We start from the raw sequence: 22,340 nt of genomic DNA on the forward strand, positions 1-22,340 counted from the left end.
TTTTGCAAGTTACAGGAACACTGTTTTTAACAAGGAGAATGCATTGTTTTCCAAGCATCTTTTTTCCATCAGGGCTGGTGACTTGCAGAAATGTATAAAATTCTATGAGAGGTGAATTTGCTTGTTACACCAAATCAGTTTTCTGTTTTTTCTTTTTGAAAGATAGCCCAAGAGTTTCATGGTGCCTTCAAGGGAAAGGAATATACAGGAAACTGGAGTAGGCAAAAATGTTTATTCATCTTATAATAATGAGGATCGAAGCACGTTTTATGAATTGCAGAATGAACGTAGCATGATACTTGGTTAAAGACAAAAAAATACTTAAATACAAAGTACAAGAAAATATGGTTAAAAGGAAATTAGGTTTATTTTGCAGTCCAGTATGGTAAACATTAATAGGTAACTACATACAATGGTAATAACATTTCTGGTAATGCATGGATATGGCAGTATGTACAGTAGTACAGTAGTTACTAATTGTTTAGCAAGGTTATTTAATTTGTACTGGAACAAAACCTTGAAATTTGGAATAGTTTAAGATTTGTAAACTGGTATTTGTAATTATTCTCTTGTTGAAAAACCTGAGAAAAGTTGCAGATTGTGGCATTTGAGTACTGAAGTCATTTACAAATACACTGTACTGTATGTATAGATTGCTTTTGATGAAAATGCATCCCACAAATTAAAATATTACAGTAACTGTATATGAAGTACTTAAAAATATCACAGCTGTAGTTTATTTGACTGAAAGAATGAGGTGAAATTTAAGGAGACGATTATTTAATCACTAAAGTATATTACTTGTATGTCTTCTATCTTAAAAGAAACTCCACAGGAGTTATACGTATTGTGCATAATGCCAAGCTTCCACAGTGAAGCAATCTATTTTGAGATAGGGTACTCTCAAATAAGCCTGCATTTATAATGAACACATCATTTGAACTATCCAATGCAAACACTTATGACTCTTAGCTGAACTAGTGCCTTACACTCACTCCTTAAGTAATACAACACTGAAATATGTCACACTATGCAGTCCTTGGTTTCACACGTTCCAGAGTTTCAGTACTCAACTATATAAGCTTTGGTTCTCATACTTTTCTCTTTCATAAAAATGACTATTTGATCATGTGAATTAATATAAAAGATAAGCAGGGAGTATAAATCTATTAGAGTCTTGATTTATAGTGAAACGTTACTTCCATTCTTAGTTCTGCCCAGTGGACAGCACAATTATAAGGAAAATATTTGAAATAAAGAGCCTTCAGTGAAGCTGTAGATAGTACTGTATTGTTGTCATAGAATTGTTTCTTATGTGTTGTTTCTATACTAAAAGATTCTTTTAAAATCACAAGGTCAGCCATGTAAAATTTAGTTACAGTTTATACAGTATTTATATATATTTTTTCTTCCATATAAAGATAGTGAAAATCAAATCATTTTTCAAAGTTCTTACTGATATTCATTGGAAATTAGTTTTACCTAATGGGTGAAGCACATTTACCGTACACTGCCAGATCAATCCATGCGAGGAAGCTATCCACTCTTGTATACAGCCCAGGAAAATTTACATCACCACAGCCATACCCTGCACTCACCACTCCTGCAACTTGTAAAAGTTCCTGCAGAAACAGAGGCCCACCAGAATCACCCTGAAAAACAATGTTGGGAAGTAGACTTTTGGCCACTGAAAATCAGAAATTAAGACTTTCAAGAGTATTTAGGGATACTATATATGTACTGTATATTGATTTGAAAACCCATTAAATCATAAACCATTTAAATTCTGATGTGGCAAAAAACATAATTGTTTTATATTGCTTGTCAGATCTTTACAAAATAAATAGATTACTAAAACTCACCCTACATACATCCTCTCCTTCGTCTCCTCCAGCACATAACATGTTGGAAATGATGCCATCTGGGTAATGTAAAGTGAAGACTTCTCCAAGAGTGTTATAGGATTCATTGCACTGCAGTAGTGACCGTAATCTAACTTCTACATCAATCAGAATGTCAGATGCTTCGTCTGTAAGTATTACATCAAAGTAAAATTTATTCAGAGTTTTGAACCATTGACAATACAGTACTTGCACCTTCAGAGAATTTTTATCACTGTATAGAGTATATTTTGGACAGGCCCAGTCTATGCAAGTTTGAATATATTTTAAGAGCAAGGGCCCTCAGGATGGTCAATCTAATCTTCTTTTCATACCCAGGCTTGAAGGTACGTAATAGCAAAAGCGAAAGAGGGTAGGAAGAAGGGTGAGGCTCTTAAGGGATTAGACAGTTATTAGTTTTGATTTAGTCCATGAGCTGTGACTGCATAACAATCTAGGAGCACTGTACTGGTTTATACAAAGTTGTGTACCAGTTTTTGGTACTTGCTTTTGTTTATTAGAAATGACAGTGTGATTCTGTACAGCAGTACAAAATCATGTTTACAGTACTCTGATTTATTTATTATGATCCTATGAATAAAGTATGGTGAGTAAAATCATATTTTTTAGGTGAGATGCCAACACAGAAAAAATACGTCATATGCAGTCTTCCATGTCATTTGTTGTTCATCATCCATGGTTACATCTTTAATGTTTATTTGTTAGCCATTTTCCTTTTTGGGGTTAGACATAAAATGAGTTTTTGCCACTCTTCTCTGTCCTATGCCCTGTCATCCTGAACTATCATGAGCCCTAGGTCTTCATTATCCTTTTCCCCATGTTTTTGGCCTTCATATAAGTCTTCTTAAGTATTTGCTGTATATTTTGTAATTTTTATAGTAATATTCCATGAATTAAGATGCTGTTTAAAAAAATTCTTTTCCAATTATTAGAAAATAATTTTGTTAAAAGTGCATCTTTACTTATAGAATATAGTCTTCTTATAGGAATTGAGACTTTCATAAGGAATTACAGTACAGTATATTTATTTTCTTCGAATTCATGAAGATGTAAGCTCTGCTTTGATAGGTAGTGTACTTTGTGCTTTTGTGTGGCCATGATTAGTTTGGTGTAAATCATTCAGTGCAGTATTTCTGCTGTAACATGAATAATTTCAACAAGACTGGTCACATTGTCAGACTCACACAGGGCCCAGTTGAAGGATTTTTTCTTTAAAGAGAGATGAAAATTGAAACGAGGAAGAGTTGAAGAAGTTGGATAGCATAGGAAAAGAGAATGAAAGACATAAATAAAAAGTAAAAGGCAGAAAGCAACATATTTGGGACTGAAGAGACACTGCACTGAACTTTGGCACCAGCCACAGTGTGTCATGCAAGGAAAATTGGAAGTGGTAACATCCTTTTCAAATACATCCTTGCCGACAGATTTGCATTTACAGTATTTTTAATTTACATATCACATCTACTTTACTAATGCTTCCATTTACAGTTAGATTGTGATTTACTCACTATTTGCACGCGTGCCCCAGCCTGAAACAGTGGCGACCTGTCCTTCAAACAATTCCAACTCTGATGTTGGAACACAGCTAGGTACAAGTCCCGAGTTTAGTGGTATATCTTCTTCAAGTGTTATAACCTGGAAGGTAAAAAAAAAGAATTTTGTAATGTAATCAATATGAACAGAATTTTATTCTTTTAACTTGAAAAATTCTTTTGTTGTGCAGATAAACAGACCTTAGTTTCAACAATCATGACATTCCTTAAGGTTCAGTGCATAAAGTATGCTTTGCACAGGGAACAGTCCTTTTTATTACCCTTCTGCACCCTTATTCTCTCTGATCTTTACCCAGTTCTGTTTTATAAACAACCGTGAGATGTATTGTGATTTTCTTACAGATACTTAATAACCTAGGTATATCACAAATATTTCATTTCTCTGTATGATAGTTTTATCTACTGTATATTCCAAAAGGCAACACTGTCTTCTGCTTGTAATTGTGAAGATAATTCATCAAAATACAGCTTGTCAATTTTGTGGCACTTCTAGTTACATTTTTTTTGTTTGAATTTTTTTTTTAACAAATTCTAATCATTTGCTCATCACATATCATGTCAGTCTAAATTTGAGCCTGTTCAAAAGAGCTCTTGTTGTTGCTCTTCATGTAAAGTTTTCTCCCCATTTCTGACAAATCTGAAACATCTGTTAAATATTTTCTTGTAACCTATAAACTGGGCATTTGTGATTGGATTGAGGATTCCTTTTGATTTTCACTTGAATAAAACTAATGATGCTTGCTCCTTAGTCAAGAGAGGAAAACATTTATACACCACTGCCATAATTTATCTCACAGGCATTACTGTTTTCAGATGCACCATAAATATTCATTACTAGAGTAATTTATCTAGAATTTGATTTTATTCTATGTTTTCTTTTATCATTGATCTTTTATTTTTATTTCATATGAATGTTTAGTTATTTTGAACAGTAATAATAATAGGTGTTGTATTTGCTTTGCTCAAAGAATGAAAAAGATCTGGTATATGTGGGTCATGTTTTGTTACGGAAGTTATATTGCTTTTGATTGAATGGCTTCGTAAAACCAAATTTTCTAACAGTAGCTGCATCTGAAATGGAATGATATTAAGTGTTCAGAATGCTGTTGTTAATATATGTATAATAGTAGCATTATGTGGAGTAATAGCACTTACAGCTATATCGTTGTATTTGACGGGAAACCGATATCCAGGATTGACTGCAATTCGCTTCACTCTGTAGTCAACTGTGCGACTTTCATTACTTGTACTGAAGTCTCTCTCCCCAAGTCGAATCACATTTGGCCTGTATTTAAAAATACATAATTTCTATAAATTCAGTGTCAGTGACTAAGTCTTTTTATGATTAGGATTGTTTTAAAGATTATATATTCAACACAATTTAAATGAGTTTTTAAAAGTTAAGAAGTTAATGTAATGATATCTTTCTTATTTAGAGCTGAAGACATTGCTGTAATTATATCTTGTCTTATTTCCTGGATATCTTTTTAGTTTATGTTACTGAAGCTTCTTCCATTTTTATTACACTTTTAAAATATAATCCTTCACGTCAGTTTAATTTTTTTTTATAAAATGTAAAACAGTGAAGTTATAGGAAAAGAGCACAGTGTACTGTACATACAAGTCTGCTTCGATGAAAACAGTAAAACTTACTTTCTAGGTATAACACAGTGTGCAGCAGTCAGAATGTGCTTTTGGGATATTAGTGTCCCGCCACAGTAGAATATGTTTCTTGCCAACTCTGTTTCATCATTTCCTTCATCCTCTATGCTCTCTTCCTCTTGCATATGCTCTTCCCTTCTCTCATTTTCAATGTCCTCATCTTCCTCCTCAGCAGTGTCAGGAGAAAAGCCTATTGCTGCTGGGCCAAGGCCTTGAGGTCGATCATCATTTGTTACGTTGATGGGCAATGAAGTAGTGTTGACAGATTCTGTGGTAAAGGGATCCACATCAGTGATACTTTCATTAGCTAAGTCAAAGCTGCTTTCAGTACTATGAAGCAGATCAGGAGCCTGAGTTGTTAAATCTGCCTCTGGTGTAATGACTGGGGGCACGTAAAGTTGAGAATGAGGTAATTCTGTTGAAGAATAAATAGAAGTGGTAGAGAGAGTGGGTTGCAAAACTTCCGTCAAAGAGGGTAATGAGGAGCTTGTAGGAGAAGCGGGTTGAATGTCGTTTGTAAGAGTTTCTGATGAAACCTTAGGAGCGCTAGACTGAAGATCCTTTGTTGATGAAAGTTCTGGAGGAGCTGTATAAAGACCATTTGCAATAATTAGAACAGTGTCTTTAGATTGTGAATTAAAGGCCCCTTGCTTCCTCTTTGGTCGAATTAGCTTGTTGGGATAACCTGTTTTCCCTTTGTTCTGAAGCACAGCCTTCTTTCTCAGTTGAACAGATGGTTTGTATGGATGATGTGTCACTGGAATCCATCCTCCATACTCAATGACTGGTGGTTTGAAGAGACTGGGAAACCTAGGAGGTTTTATTGTAGATTGATAGCCATGTATGTGCTGCTGTTCTACCATGGTTCGTCTTTTGTTCCTTGAAGCAGTGTTGACTGGTGAGCTCTGCAAATATCACAAAAGTTTGTGGAAAATGTGGCAAGTGCCTCCTTATTAGATGTGGTAAGATATGTGCATAGCAACCCAGCAACAGCATAAAACATAGAATTTAAATTATGTCTTTTGTGATAAAGGTTCCATTACCCAAATGAAAAAGTAAGGATTTACTGAAGTCAAAGAGGAAACTCACCAACCCTAGCCATTCTGGTGGTGGCACTAATTCTGCATCTGGTATCAGAATGTCTTCAGCCACTGAAGGAACAGCATCTGAGCCACCATGCTGTAAAATAAGAGACTACTGTAATATAAATATTCTTTATCAATTCAATAATTGCTCTGGTTAAATTCTGTGTTAGGTCTAGGCCATGAACATTTACCTTTAAGGCCTTGCGTTAGTTTACACCTTGCTGCTGTACTGCATTGCGAAAATTGCGCAACCAATTATACTAGAGAAAGGGAAGATGATCCTGTTTAGTAACCAGATAAGCTCAACTGGAGCTTCTGTATTTTGACAGACCAACAGTCAGATATTTTGTAAATAGTCTACAGAAAGCTGTACCAACACTAGCATCTTCTAGACTTACATTCAAATTTTATTTTTGAAAAAGAAACTAAAGAGGAAAAGTGGAGAGACGAACACAGTAATTAAGTCAACAGTAAAGGGGGTAAGACAATAACAGAAGGTTCTGTGATTCAGTGATGCCATTTCTGTGATTCAGTGATGCCATCTGTGCTCAGAGTTTTCCTTGCTAGAGAAGCAAAACTGTTGAGTAACCAGGAAGCCCCAATGGGGATATTTTACCGAGGAACATAAAATGAACAGTAAGCAGCGACATCCATCAAAACTCACTAAAAATAAAGAAAACTTGTTGTCAGCAGTTTAAATGATGTACAGTTCAACTTTGCCGAAGAAAATGTTGATGTATAGACCCTGCATTGTGATTATTAATGATCATACAGTATTATGATTTAACCCAAAAGATTCTGTACTTGGAAAGCAAGTTTCCCGCAAATATTTGACAGGAGAAAAGGCAAAAATGAATATATATTTATGAACAGCAATAAATATTCTGGAGGCAACGTGTCAATTCGTAAAAATCGTGGCAATTGCAATGAAAAGGGCAAAGGCTTCAAGAGACAATAGTTAATATTTGCTAACTTACCTTCTTATCAAAATACCAGGGAGAGTACGTTGCAGTTTTCGACAGCTAATTAATGCCTAGGAACGGATTCAGCTTATAATCTTTTATAACCTCTATTTTTAGTTAGTATGACATCAAGAGAGGGTAAAAGTATGGACAGAAAGGAGAGGATAATAATTGTTTGAAGAAGTATCACAACCGTATCTGCTTTATATAAGTTTGATATCTCAAATCCAAGTAAGCTGAACTGAAAGAGTTTTACTGCAATAACAGGGTATTTGGAAATTAAGAGTGAGGATTTATTTAATAATTTTGGACGATTTTCAAGGGCAGCTATAGCACAGATAATGGCCACAATGCCCCAGTTCCGAGAAGTGTACATGATAGTTACTTAAATGTTACATATTGGTTGGTTAACAGATGTTCACAAACATTTACAGTAGTTACACTCGTCAGCTTTAGTCGTCTCTCCAGCTTGCAAACATTTGGGAGTTGCAAGCAGCAAAGGTGACCTAACCTTTCCCTATAATACAACCCATTTAGTGTATATCTTTGGTATCTGCTTTGACTAGGGGTTGCCTTTTTGTTGATTAACCCTTTGCTTTTGTAAAACGCTTAAGTTGTTGAAATTTCCTTCATGGAATCCAATCCAGATTCAGTAGTTGAGTGATGAACTGTGTTAACAGGTGGCCCTACTCTTATGAAGCCATCCCATTCTAAAGGAAAATGCTCAGTGATGAAAAATTATGTAATAATTTAAATTGAATATAACGAAACTTTGGAAATCTGTCTTCCTCCATGTTCCATAGTACAGCTCTGGTGTGTTGAAATTAAAATAAAAGAACAGACTACAGTAGTATGTAGTTCATGAACAGTATAGGCCTACATCTAAGTTCACAAATACTTGACACTGCCATAATGATTAATATTTTATTATTTTCTGCCAGCAAGAATGCTTCCTGTACAAATCATTATGTGCACATTTTGTTGAGTGTGGAAATACAGTACAATAAGGGCTAAAGCATACTACCATGTCACAATCCACTTTTCATTATATATTGTTCGAAGAAGAAGATTGTTCGAAATGTCCAGCGGTATGTAACTGCTTGTCGGACGATGTTGTAGTACTTTGTTTATAGTCCTTGAAAAGACGGCGGTTTTCACCGCTGTGTCATAGTATCTTGTTGATAATGTGTGCGTGTTTGCCCGTAGCATTGTGCTCGCGACATTTTCCCAATATTTTGCTGTATTCCGAGGTCGATTCCGTATGTGCGAGATTTGAAATCTGACAGTCGAATTTTCATAGTTTGTATGTAACAAGCGGCCGGAGTGGGTTAGTGAGAAAATATTGAGACGTTGAATTTATCGCTCTGTGCTTAAATCTACTGTTTAAATGGAATTACTGTACATTTTGAAATGTAACAAACGCAAATGGATATTCACCAAACACATGGTGTAATCGGTTGTTGAAGACAAAGTGAGTGTTAACTTCTCTGTAGTCGTAGGCAACGTGATTTAGATCACTTTCTCATTACCAAAGATTCTCTCCCTCTCTTTCTGTAACTAGCCTTGTATTCAGGATTTATGTATTGTTTAATTGGCGATGCGGGATTTTGAATTTTTATAGTAAAATTGAGAGTTGTCTCAGAAAATATAAAATATTGCAACAGTAGCATGCATTAGGCCTAGTTTTGTCTTGAGGTACACTGATGGTTGTTAATTATGTGCTGTTTAGTGTCATTAGGCTAAATGGATAGGAGTGGAATGGAATATAGAATTTAGGCCAGAGGTCAAGCACAGGGACCTATGAGGTCATTACCAACAAATCAAATATTTTTAAAACTGACTTCGAGGAAAAAAAGTAAGTATAGCTTAGTTTTACCAGACCACTGAGCTCATAATTTGGTAAGTTGTCGTAATCAAAAAATATGTTTAATTTCATACAATTTAACTTAAGGGCTAGTGTCATGTTTTAAATAGGCCTAATTTTAATTTAATTAGCGTAGTGATCATGATACTGCAAGCCTCAGTTATGAGAAGTGTTTCCCTTGAAATTGCGCCTTTGGTTAGGTTAGGTTATGGACAGTTTACCTGCCTTTTGGTAGGGTACTGTTGACTAAGTCGGTTTCATTTCATCTGTCCACTCACGGGTGAAGATGTGGCATATGTGCATGGATATCATGCGATTGGCTGACAATCAACGTTTCCGATAACGTTGGCTTGTTGTGATAAATATTAAAATATTTTTCTGCTGTTGCCCGCGTCCTAACAGAAAAATGCATATTTTCATGTTTGTAAATTATTCCCAAAGTACAGTGAAATCGATATGAATGGGTTAATTTTTGAAAGCATTAAACACACCTAATACTTAGTTATCATGGTGGAATAATTTCAACAGACTCATAATCAGTTTTTTCTCCCTTGATGACAAGGAAGCATTAGGTCTGGTCTCACTCATGTTGTACCAAAGGAAAGATAAACATACACTGGGATGAAAAAAATATGTTTTCATACGTTCCAGTAAAGGCTTATATTCTTTTTCATAAATGTTTGAGATGCCGTCACTTTTATTGTTACCTTAAATTTTTGAAATTCCGACAATTTTTTTGCTTTATTACAAAATATCTCTATTAAGGAAGATACTTCCCTCTAGACCGGACTCATCCCGGAATAAACTAACGGATGTTTCGTGTTTTAAATCGCTGACATGTCTTTAAAATCAAAGAAGCTTTAATCTTTGGTTGCAATCTTAAAAATTACGAGAAAGAGAGAGAGAGAGAGAGAGAGAGAGAGAGAGAGAGAGAGAGAGAGAGAGAGAGAGTTACTTTAGCTTACGCAGGCGTTTATTTTAGTTTATGAAGGCATTCCAGGTACAAATCTGCTTTATCCCTTGTCATCTTTAAAACGAGCAGTTTGAGGTTTATTTTAGCTTAGGTTTATGTAGGCGTTCCAATTACAAATCCAATTTACTCTCTTATACTTCTAAGTCCTATTATAACCTTTATTACTTTTTCCCTTATTATTTTCTTACTTCTCTTAGCTTCATGGTTCTCTTAAGCCTTATTCCCAGTGATTCTTTTCACCTATCTCATCTCATTCTTTCCTCTTCCAACTTCTAAACAATTTTCTTTGGACCTTTAACATTATTCCTCGCTTCTCATTCGCCTCTCCTCCTTCGTTACCATTCTTTCTCCTATCCAGGTCTTTTCTTCTTTTCTTACCTCACCTAATTCTCCTTTTTTTTCTCTCTTATTTTAACTTTTCTTACTCCATAAGACAAAATCTACGCCAACCACTGAACGAGATTCAAGAACGGAATGTGGTTGGTGATATCGCGTGTCATCTAAAAATTTGGTGATGCCAGGGTACTGATGACATCCGTCCGGTTTACTGATATGCTTGAGAGAGAGAGAGAGAGAGAGAGAGAGAGAGAGAGGAGGCGTAATCATTGCGAAATGGTTTTCGGAACTTTTTCGGGGAGGAGGAAAACCAAATTTAATATGTTTTGGGGGCAAAAACGTATATATATATATATATATATATATATATATATATATATATATATATATATATATATATATATATGTGTGTGTGTGTGTGTGTGTGTGTGTGTGTGTGTAAAATATGTATGTATATATATATGTATATATATATATATATATATATATATATATATAATATATATATATATATATATATATATATATATATATATATATATATATATATATATATATATATATATATATATATATATATATATATATATATATATATATATATATATTTATATATATTACATAGAGCTAGCAGCCATAGGAAGAAATGAAAAATTGTTGTGTCTTGACCGGTTTCGGCTTTACTGCTATCAGAGGACTGATACATAGGGGTAGAGATTTACAGTATACTGTATATGCTATCGGGACAGCACACACGAACACGGACGGTTCGAAACCAAACAGTCACGCCAGACCGGTGCGCGGTGGTCGAGATTTTACACTCATTAGTGCCCGGGGTTGCGGAGGGGGTGGGGGGTATTCGGATTTGGGGAATAGAGACCTTATACTCATCAGTGACAGGTCAACGCTTAAAAATCCGATTATCGTATGGGTGCCCCGTTTACGTTCAGTTTTACAAATCTTGCATATTTCTAATGAAATTAGTGGGTCAAGTTCATACATACCCTGGCTGATATTCAAATTCTAACAAAAACTATCTTTTATAAAATTAGGCTCGCTGATGTTTCTCTCAGTGCATCATTTAACTATCTCTTTTTCTCAAGCCCAGTTGATTGTATGATTGTTTCCTGTAGCATGTACAAAAATACGAAAATTCCACTGTTCACCTGTGCATACCTTACATATCTTTTATGCTGTCCTATTCTTCTTTCCAGTGATTTTCCAGTTTGACCAATATCAAAGTTATCACAAGACTTACATGGAATTCGGTATGTTCATCCTTGGGCATTGTCAGTTCTTGAAAAGTGCGTGTTTGTGTTCTTAAATACTATGTCAACTTCGAAATTCTTTAGGTGTGGAATATCTTTGAAATTATTATTATGTGATGGTAAAAGCAGTTTTTTTTGTGTAATGAGATTTTTTTCATGCAAAAATTTTTTTTTGCTGCATTTAAAGCATTGTCAGTATTCCTAATTATCTGTTTCAACATCAGTGTACTCTGGGTTACATACGGGTAATTCTCTTAAAAACATGTATGTGGAATTTGATTTCTTAATTTCATTGTTATGACCAGAACAAAAAAAAAAAAAAAAATAATGAACGTATGTAGGAATATTGGTGGTTTTTTTGTATATACTTTGTTTAAATCCATTACTAGCTCTGTTTAATAGGCAGTCCAAAAAGGGTAGGCTCCCATCCTTTTCCATTTCCATAGTGAATTTTATTGACGGTACAATGTTATGGAGGCTTTCTGCAATGGGGGTTCATCGACAATTTAACAGTGTAAATGTGTCATTGATCGATGTTTTCCCTTTTTTTTTTTTGAATCGCCAAAACTGCTAGGCTTAATACTGAAAAATATGTATTACTACTTAGCTGATAGAGGGCCAGGAACTGTTAGTTTGGAAGCAAATGCAATTAAGCTTAGCCGTTAATTTATTGAGGGTGTTTCTGCATTGCCAGTCATGTGACAATATACCCTAACTTCGATTCATGCTGGAAAGCGTTAGATATTTTAACTCATTAAACATAACATACTATAATATGGTTTTTGAAGGCTAATTTCATATAGTTCCAATGTATAATGTAGATGCTGTAGCATGAAACAACACCACCAGAAAGACTTCCCTCGTTATGCCTATTCCCTATGTTTGGTTCCTGTTAGTAAGTGACTCCGAAGGACTTACCTGGCAAAAGTTCACAGCTTCCACGACATCGAATGCAGCCGAGGAGAGGGGCTTCCCCGTATTTTTGCCCACTAAGCTCTCCAGTTCACCCACGAGTGATAAGTACCCATCAGCCTCACAGTTTGGGACGAGGGCAGCTGCAGCATTTTCAGAAGACGAAGGGCTCGGAGGAGCTGATCCTCCACCAGGGGAGGCTTGTTGAGCATTCTGTGATCCAGAAGACCCTTGACCGTTTCCTTGGCCACTTCCTTGATTGTTTCCTTGGTTATTGTTATTTGCATTGTTGTTGTTGTTGTTATTGTTGTTATCATTGTTGTTGTTGTTATTATCATTGTTGTTATTGCTGTCATTGTTGTCATTTGTGTTACTGTCTTGATTATTGTCATTATTATTGTTGTTTTGGTCGTTATTATTATTATTGTTGTTGTCACTGTTGTTTTGATTGTTTTGATTAGCTTGCAAAATCTGTTGAATGATAGCTTGAAATAACTGTTGCAGAAGTTGCTGAAACAGGCTAATGTTTGTCTGGCTCATCACAATTGATATCACAGTGCTTGCAATCGTCAAGGCTGCAATAGTCTCTGGAGTGAGAAGCTCATTTGGTTGTGTTGTTCCGTCTGGTGATATGGTGGTGGGTGGCAGTGTTGTTACTGGGGGGTCTGTCGATGTAGAAGTAATCGAAGTACTTGGAGGGGTAGTGGGTGAAGTTGTAGTTGGAGGCTTAGTAGTTGGATCTGTAGGATCAGTTGGAGTAGTTGGAGGGGGATTAGTTGGTGTAGTTGGAGAATCAGTGGTTGGAGTTGGAGGATTAGTGGTTGGGGTTGAAGGGTCAGTTGTTAATGGTGGAGGCTCAGTTGGCTTAGAAGTGGGATCTGGTGTCGTAGGCTTTGTTGATGGTGTAGTAATTGTTGTTTCTGGTGTAGTAAGTGTTGTTTCTGGTGTAGGTGGTGTGCAGGTTGTTGGTGGAGTTGTAACAGGGTTTTCACAAATAACAGGAATAAGAGATAGTACGCTATTTTTCTTTGATGCAATAACTGTACAGTCTCCATTCTTACCCGATACTGATGGACATGAAGTCTGATCAAAAACTATATCTATGCATTTAACCTTGTCGGTTATTAGAGCTTTACAGGTATTGTCATCGTCTAGATAAATGCTAAAGCAGTCCTCCTCTGAAAATGACAAAGTCTCTCTTTCATGTGTGGAGGGTAGGACCTTTATGACTGAGCAATTTACACCAGGGGTGCTTTCACAATTGTTGAAGTCAATTGTGGGAATAGGGCATACCGTCTCTTTATCTGTATTGTTCCCAACTTCTAGGATGAGACTCTGACAGTCATTCAGACTGTCATTTTCGCAGTTATCAATGAGAATTGAAAGATTTGGACACTTTTCCCCACACGTGTCCAAATCAATGGTGGCACCTGGGCATTTTTCGTCGTTCTTGTTACAGTGGTCTCTCTTTATAATGGCCATTGAACAGTCGAAGTCACAGGGAAGAGAGCAGTAGCCATCTTCCGATGGCATGATCTCACAAGATCCATCCTCTTTGGTATTGATTGAGCACTGTTGGTCCTCAGGTACGGGAGTGTCACATTTTGTGTATATGGTGTGAGCCACAATGATAGTGCTTGTAATAGTTTTCCGCCACTCCGGCTCAGTAATTTGAACATCATGAATCTCATTCCTAGTTCCAGTGAGTGGAATATCATCAGCCTCATTTCTAGGAAGAGGAGTTGTTAAAAACTGGAAGACAGGAGACATGAGCACTGACGTTGGGCTTATAAAATCTCTTGCCAGTGGATTTAGTGCAGATAAAAGTCCTCTCTGCATCATGAATGAAGAAACGAGATCGGCAGAGGAGATAAAATCTTCTCTTCCTTTTGTCTCAGTGACTACGTATGAAGACAGGAAGACGAGAGAGCTTGTACGTTCGTAGATAATGGTGCTGATTGACCCATATCCAGAAAGTAAAGAGAGAATGCTTTCGGGAATAGTGAAGTCCTCGGTGCAAATTGTCACGGTTTCGAAGGACGATGATAAGGTGTATATAGTCGATGATAGTGGTATGAAAGATGTAATAGTTGATATAGTGGCCACTGAACCCTCTACTGTAATAGTTTTAGTATTGGTAGATACGGCTGTAGTCTTCGTTTCTGTAGGGAATGTATCCACAATGACATTCGTAGAGACAGGAACATTTGAGGTGTCGTCTTGCCTTGCGAACGCTGTCGTTATCTTGCTGCTGTTAACAGCTGAGGGCTGTTCTCTGTACAGGGATGATACCAGAGATGATCGTGTTTTTAGAGACATCTGTTTGTGAATTTCTTGAGTTGTGGCGTATTCGGTTACCTTGTTGATGCTGGTTTCCAAGTTCGTGGCGTCTTTTGCTATCATAAAGGACGGAATTTGAATTCCTTTCCTTCGGTGGCCTCGTTTCGTTTTGTGTCGCTTTCCTGAGGGGTAGAAGGTGGATGTCAGTTGAATTAATTCTCTCTCTCTCTCTCTCTCTCTCTCTCTCTATATATCTCTCTATATATATATATATATGTATATTATATATATATATAATGTATACTTATACATTATATATATAATATATAATGTATATATTATATATATATATATATATATGTATATATAGCTTGTGTGCGTTTATACATATATTTATATTTATATATGTTTAAGTATATGATAGCGTAGTGCACAGTGAAGTCCTGGGCACACTGAATCGAGGGTACTGATTTGTTTAGAGCCCGAGGCTGTTCAGTGACTAATTATATATATACGTATATTTTATATATAAATATATATGTGTATATATATATATATATATATATATATATATATGTGTGTGTGTGTGTGTGTGTGTATATATATATTTTATGCACATATACACGTATATAATATATATACCTGTATGTGTGTATGTATGCATGCATGCGTCACAGGATAATGACATAATTTTGGTATTATCTCCATTATTAACATCCTTTTTTGTTTTACCTTTGCTGTTAAATTACTTATACTAATGGAAGTTAAACAACATTTATGTACACATTGCTCGAATTACGTAGAACTGTAATATTTGAGATGCGAGACAACGTACCTTTCTTTCTGTTTTTCTTCCTTTTTCTCTTCTTCTCTCTCGACGAAACATGTTTGTGGTTGCGCCTCGTGACAAATCTAACATTGTTTACGATCTGATGTTTCACATTCGCCGAGGTGCGTCTTCTTCCTTCTTTCTGTAGGATGTCGCTGATCCTCTCCATCGTCGACTTCTTTCTCTTGTCTGATATGACGAGGTCTGGTGCAGACCTGGGTTCCCTCTGGGCGCCCTCTTCGAAATCTGCTCCACAGTCTGCGAAAGATGGGTTAGGCAGGTGTTTTTGTGTGCCTTTAAAAGCAGTTTTCAGTTTACGTTAAGAACGTCACTACGATAGAATACATTATTTATGACGCTATATATGTATGCATGCATATATATATATATATATATATATATATATATATATATATATATATATATATATATATATATATATATATATATATATATATATATATATATATATATAATGTGTGTGTGTGTGTGTAAATACTATATATATAAATATATGTACACACACATATATATATATATATATATATGTATACATATATATATATATATATATATATATATATATATATATATATATATATATATATATATATAATTTGTTATCATGTACTAAATTTTATATAGCAGTACTCACCAAAGTCAGGATTGGTTAGAGACCGTGACTGCTCCTGACAAATCTCACCTGTTTGGAAGACAAGACAAATTGATATCCGTGATAATGTTAAGGCTTCCTACAGTACTTTATGCCAAGACCTTTAAACTTTCACGGTTTAAATGATCAGATAAGTCACGAGAGGAACGTTTCTTTCAGCTAATTATTATCAGGAAATATAAAAAGTTAAGTATATCTTAGTTTAACCAGACCACTGAGCTGATTAACAGCTCTCCTAGGGCTGCCCCGGAGGATTAGATTTATTTTACGTGGCTAAGAACCAACTGGTTACCTAGCAACGGGACCTACAGCTTATTGTGGAATCCGAACCACATTATAACGAGAAATGAATTTCTATCACCAGAAATAAATTCCTCTAGTTCTTCATTGGCCGGTGGGAGAGTCGGACGCTGGGCTAACAGCGTGCTAGCCGAGAGCTCTACCCACCCCTCCAATGAAGAACTGTCAGGAAATATGAGAGACCTCGTGGTGGTTTAAGGCTTGATAAGCCTGAGAAAACAACAATAATATCACCAAGGGTTCCAACTCACCGAAGTCCCTCGTCTGAAGCGAGCAGATGGGCAGATATTCACTGCAGGATGCAGAGCAGAATCGCAGGTAATATGACGGGTTGGCAGTGCACTCGCCGAGAGCCGCGCCGAGGAAACAGGAGTCGGGATCTCCTTTATCCACGCAGTCAGCTTCGGCTGCAAAGATGAACGATGACTTTGGCTCAGAACTTCCGTAGGTTCTATAGTTTTATAGAATATATGAAAGTCTGCAGTCCCCCTGGGCTGTAAAGATAAACTGTGAATATCACGAGTCCCTAAGCTAGCCTTAGTTGTAAAGGTAAACGGTGACCTCATGCAGTAACTTGAGGTTCAATAGAATATTCATGAGTCGGTATTCAGCCTCACCTGTGAGGATAAACACAGGCCTTATTTCATGACTTGGCGCTATAGACCATGTACATATTCGTAGTCAGTGGGAGGTACGAAGATAACGGTAAGATCAGGTTAAAGCTTTTATGCTTTATGGAATACGAAACTTTTACAGTTAGCTGCGAAGATAAAGCAAATCAGATCAAAACTGGGTTGTATTGAATATGCCAGCATCCAGTGTTAGCTTTAGTTCCAGCGAAAGTTTATAACCTCATCGCATATGATTTTCCGTTGGACACCAGTACATTTGCAGTTACCTCTATGATGAACGTCTTGATGCTTTCGTAAATACTACTTTTCTGACTAATTTTTTTCCTTTCCTTTACCGTCGTATGCCTTTCTCAGTTTTTGAGATCTGAGTCTATTTTCCAACGGCTGGATACCACATGTTTGCAACTTCTTCAGATTTATTTGACTGATTACCTATTTTTCAATACCTGTTTTTCAAGACCACTGGTTAATTAAGAGGTCAGCATCTTAATTTTCCTTTGATTTTGAAGAAACTTGGAAGGTGATATATTTTACAGACCGGCTACCATGAATTTAATTTTTTCGTGATACATATTATTTTTAGTACGGTATTCTGTAACTACAAAGTAATTATTGCTACTTACCATCTTCCGCTCACTGACATTCTAACTGAACACTGCTCTTTAATGATATGCATAGAAATAATGTTAAATTTCACAATTGTGATTACCCACATATTTGTTTTTACCTTGACCAGTCTTTCATAGACAACAGTTAACTTAAAGGTCAACATGTTTTCTATGACGTTGATGAAACTACGAAGAGTGAGGCTACCTTGGAGTGGGTGATTACTTTTTCTACATATTTTTGACCACGTATTTTGAAGGTCACAAGTCCGTCTAAAGGCCAAAATGTCCACTATCTTTCGTTAGGTTGTAAAAACTGTGGTTGAACTTTTGTCAGGATGTATATTAAAGTTCATGAGGAGGAACGGCATATTCTAGGGAGCAGGTATTTACTCTGCGATTTACTAATATAAATATAATATATATATATATATATATATATATATATATATATATATATATATATATATATATATATATATCAGAATGTATGTATTATTGTCGCTTATACACCCGTGACTCTTTTTACACTCAAATATATGAACCCACAAATATCACCTAATGTCAGATGCACTTGCCTTAGATTCAAACAACTTACACCAAGAAATTTAGGTAGGTTATACCGAAGCAGGGTATAGTGATTTCGATATTAAGTGATATTTGTGGCCTAAATATAATATATATATATATATATATATATATATATATATATATATATATATATATATATATATAATATTATACAGTATATATATATATATGAGGCTAGTAATGATTATAGGGAACCACTGTTAGCTTCTCTGGTCTCATTGTAATCTATCGACGCTCACGCCCTGTTCATGAAATCTGTATTGATTTTTGGGTTATGGTTGTTTATGTTCCAATGGCTTCTGAATTATGACTTACCTGATGGTCCCCTAACTAAGCACTGTCCAAACCCATGGGTGCATAACTTGGATTGACAAACCAGTGGTGTAGCTATCATTTCATTCTCCGGCATTCATTAGTGGATGTATAACTTGTACTGACCAGATTCATTGTTCATTAATTCTGCTTTGACTTAATTTACTTCATAGCAATAGGAAATAAAAAGTCAGATTGGCGTGATGGTAAATAACGCCGTGAAGTAATGCGCATAATGTACACTGTTCAGTTGCTGATAAACAAAAAAATATTTTATTTTGATTCGGGTTTCAAGTTAAAAACATTCCGGCTTCTTAATGGCATATAGTTACAAAGATGGTTCTCGCGCCTAATTGTAACTCATCATCTCTCCGCGACACAGTGTGTGTGTGCCAGTTCAAAAGAAATTGCCGATGCACCTTTTGATTCAACACGAATCAAATTTAAAAAGACACGAAGTTCAGGGTATCATTAATGGGTATGGTAAGGCGGTCTACCTCTCGCCATAAATAAAATCTTAGAAGCTTACTCCCGCAGGGGGTTAGAGCCGTCAGTACACCTCATGCGCGGTCCACTGTAGGCATTACTTAAGGTTCTTTGCGGCGTCCCTTCGGCCCCTAGCTTCAACCCCTTTCATTCCTATTACTGTACCCCCTTTCTTGTTCTTTCTTCTATCTTACCCTCCACCTTCTTCTAACAATTGTTTCATAGTGCAACTGGGTGGTTTTCCTCTTGTTACAACTTTGTAACTTTTTTTCTCTCAATTTTCCTTCCAGCGCTGAATGAGCTCATAGGTCCCAGCGCTTGGCCTTTGGCCTAAATTGCATATTCCATTCTCTTCCTAGGAAAAGCAAAAAGTAAAAAATCTCATTTTATACAAGTGAATACTCACACACGGGCAGACAAGACCCGCACGTTGACGGGCAGTTGACCAGCATATCGGCGGGGTCCGATTCACATTCGCCGTTGATTCCCCGCTGGGTGCAGTTGGGCAGGAGGTCGTTGCAAACGCCGGTGATCTCCACGGCCGAGGCGGTGCCGTTGGACCCGATCGCGGCCACGCTGATCGCTGCCGTAGCTGGGTTTCAGTTGCGTCGGAGAAAATCATTCGGTTTGTGTGGGAGGAGAGAGGAAGTCATTAAACAAGAAGGCAGGTTTGTTCATGGATCCACGCGTAAGAGGATGAGAAGAAAATGAGGAATCTGTTCATGTAAATTAGGGTCATTCATTAATAAATACTGATTTAGAATTTTTTTTTTTTAGTTCAAGTAGGCCGTCAATTCAGAAGGACTAGTTTCTTTATGGCCTGATAAATGTGAAAATGGAGAAAATTTCGTTGAATGCTTTACGACATTCGTAGGAATTGAGTATTCGGAGATTGAAATGGACCTGATTGTTTAAAAAATGTTTGTGAAAGAGGATAAGTTAATTTATTGTTTATTGAATTGTAGAAATGAAGATAAATATTAATTGATAAGGTGTGGCATATTCATTTTTGAGAGAGAAGATTGCGGTCAACTTAGCTGGATTGGTTTGTTTGGTTTTGCGTGAATGGCCTACAGCAAGAAATCAATGAAAGAGGGAGAGAGTTTATCAACATGTGCAAGGATAGGAATTCATTGATGAGACAGACGTCTATCAGTTTATAGGAATAAGATGGTTCATTGATGAGAACGCAGTTCATTGATAAGAACGGCTGATATGTTTATCTGTTAATATTGATGAATATATTATTCAAGTTCAGGGGTATTTTGTTAATGAGGCTTTGAGAGAAAAGATGGTAGTTCATTGATAGAAGTGACTGCAATGTTTATCAGTTCGTATGAGTAAAGATAAGAATTCATGATGTCGCTGAAAGATTTATTTATCAGTGGATTTTTGAGGGCTGATTTGATTATAAATTAACAAAAGGAGGAATATGATGAAAAAAGTGTTAATAATTGTATAGTTAAAGCTCTTTATGATATCAAAGGATAAGGCAAGTATAAAATTTAGGAAAATGAAAGTTACGATTCAACATGAGAGCATTAACGACACATTCAGATTGTTGGCCTATATTAAACAGTTTCTCTCTCTCTCTCTCTCTCTCTCTCTCTCTCTCTCTCTCTCACGTACTTTGTAGAAAAAAAAGGTATTTTTCCATGTGAAAACATTTATCAAGTTCTTAGTTTCTGTAACAAAGTTCTATAATATTACTATGCACTCTCTCTCTCTCTCTCTCTCTCTCTCTCTCTCTCTCTCTCTCTCTCTCTCTCTCTCTCTCTCTCTCAGAATCGTTTGTATGAAACCATTAATCTCATGATGGCAGCTACTCTTGTCAAGAGAATGTAGCCTAATCACTTGCAAGGCAAAAACTTATCGCCTTCGAATTAAGAGTTCACACACTTCTAATTGATCATTTATCGTAACCAAGTGTTACGTCTTTTTTATGACCGAATCAGGAGGCAGTTGTGGTCAGTTCAAGCTCATGATTCAAGTTAGGAAAAAAAAAAAAAAAACTTTTTGCGGAAAATGACAAATGGCTGTTTTGATTTATACTCACCTTGGCCCTCGGCTCCTTTTGATTGTTGTAAGATTAGCAAAGGCAACATTACCAGTATTAGTAGATTAATACTGCTACTGCTATTATTGCCGTTGCTACTTCCTCTTGATGATATTAACGAAGTCAGCAACTGAAGTCTCAGTGGAGACGTCGATCCCTGGCCGATTCTCGTTTTCTTTATCTCGCTTTGACGCATTTTGGAGACGGCTAACTTGAATGAACTGAACTACAGTAGTCCGTTGCAAGAACACGAAAATGTTTTATGTGCAAGGAATATTACGTCTTGTCTATTATTAACTTGTCACTGTTCTTCAGGTATTGTTCCTGATTTCTTGAATGAGTATTGTCGTGTGTTTAACACTGAAATTTGGGCTGACCGTCATTTTCTTTATTCGTATTTATTAGTCCTGGTCACTACCATAAAAAAAAAATGTATATGCACATTCTTGAAAATCTCTGTGTATGTTCTCGTTGCGGTAGGCACTGCTTAGAATGTAATCTCAGAGGCAATTGCAAATTGATCTTTCAATAAACATATCCATCGCTTCCTGTGGGGTCAATCCCAAGACACTTTCCTAATTCCGGGTCAAGCCCAAGACACTTTCCAAATTCCGGGTCAAGCCCAAGACACTTTCCTAATTCCGGGTGTAGGCGTCTTCAAGTCACAGGGTTGTTCACCCTATTAACCTTTTTGATAAAAATATAAATATGATCCTGACGGATGAGTTATCACTACTCGTCTTGAATTCACAATGCCTCAGGAATGTGATTTTCCTGGTATTTCGGAGGATTCGTTCAAGCGTTGTCAAAGCAAAGTATAACATTCAGGCATCTCATTTCGGATAGGAGATAGTTTTCTGATGTATAGACTGCACTGTTGCTCATTTCGGGCTGATTGATGGTAGTAGTGGTAATCTGCAAAAGGGAAATTGGTGAATAATTATCAGACATTAGACATCAGACAATTTTTGGCAAGATACGCATGACGTAATTAGCACACGTAAAGTTTTTATACGTTTTTATTTTTAAACTATTTCGGTCATTCACATGAATTTCATGT

General features: G+C 36.2%; 1 protein-coding gene and 1 long non-coding RNA gene across 3 annotated transcripts in view; one reads left to right on the plus strand and one right to left on the minus strand.

Annotated features, from left to right (window-relative positions):
* Positions 1 to 213: 213 nt before the first annotated feature.
* The window catches only part of LOC136838526 (uncharacterized), a 32,000-nt gene continuing 9,873 nt past the window's right edge, over positions 214 to 22,340 (minus strand). Inside the window, exons 2-13 of the mRNA XM_067103615.1 lie at positions 21,281 to 22,195; positions 19,631 to 19,816; positions 16,850 to 17,005; positions 16,281 to 16,328; positions 15,632 to 15,883; positions 12,523 to 14,978; positions 6,206 to 6,295; positions 5,108 to 6,021; positions 4,610 to 4,739; positions 3,410 to 3,536; positions 1,863 to 2,029; positions 214 to 1,652 (exon numbers count right to left, since the gene is read on the minus strand). Of these exons, the coding sequence (XP_066959716.1) occupies positions 1,479 to 1,652; positions 1,863 to 2,029; positions 3,410 to 3,536; positions 4,610 to 4,739; positions 5,108 to 6,021; positions 6,206 to 6,295; positions 12,523 to 14,978; positions 15,632 to 15,883; positions 16,281 to 16,328; positions 16,850 to 17,005; positions 19,631 to 19,816; positions 21,281 to 21,476 (4,896 nt within the window). The 5' untranslated portion in view covers positions 21,477 to 22,195 and the 3' untranslated portion in view covers positions 214 to 1,478. The remainder of the gene's footprint in view (positions 1,653 to 1,862; positions 2,030 to 3,409; positions 3,537 to 4,609; positions 4,740 to 5,107; positions 6,022 to 6,205; positions 6,296 to 12,522; positions 14,979 to 15,631; positions 15,884 to 16,280; positions 16,329 to 16,849; positions 17,006 to 19,630; positions 19,817 to 21,280; positions 22,196 to 22,340) is intronic.
* The window catches only part of LOC136838528 (uncharacterized), a 595,187-nt gene continuing 581,098 nt past the window's right edge, over positions 8,252 to 22,340 (plus strand). Inside the window, exon 1 of one of the 2 annotated variants that reach the window (XR_010853022.1) lies at positions 8,252 to 8,634. This is a non-coding gene — a long non-coding RNA (uncharacterized lncRNA). The remainder of the gene's footprint in view (positions 8,635 to 22,340) is intronic. The other variant, XR_010853021.1, reaches the window with a different exon arrangement.

Source organism: Macrobrachium rosenbergii, chromosome 5 (genome assembly GCF_040412425.1).
Source record: "Macrobrachium rosenbergii isolate ZJJX-2024 chromosome 5, ASM4041242v1, whole genome shotgun sequence".
NCBI lineage: Eukaryota > Metazoa > Arthropoda > Malacostraca > Decapoda > Palaemonidae > Macrobrachium > Macrobrachium rosenbergii.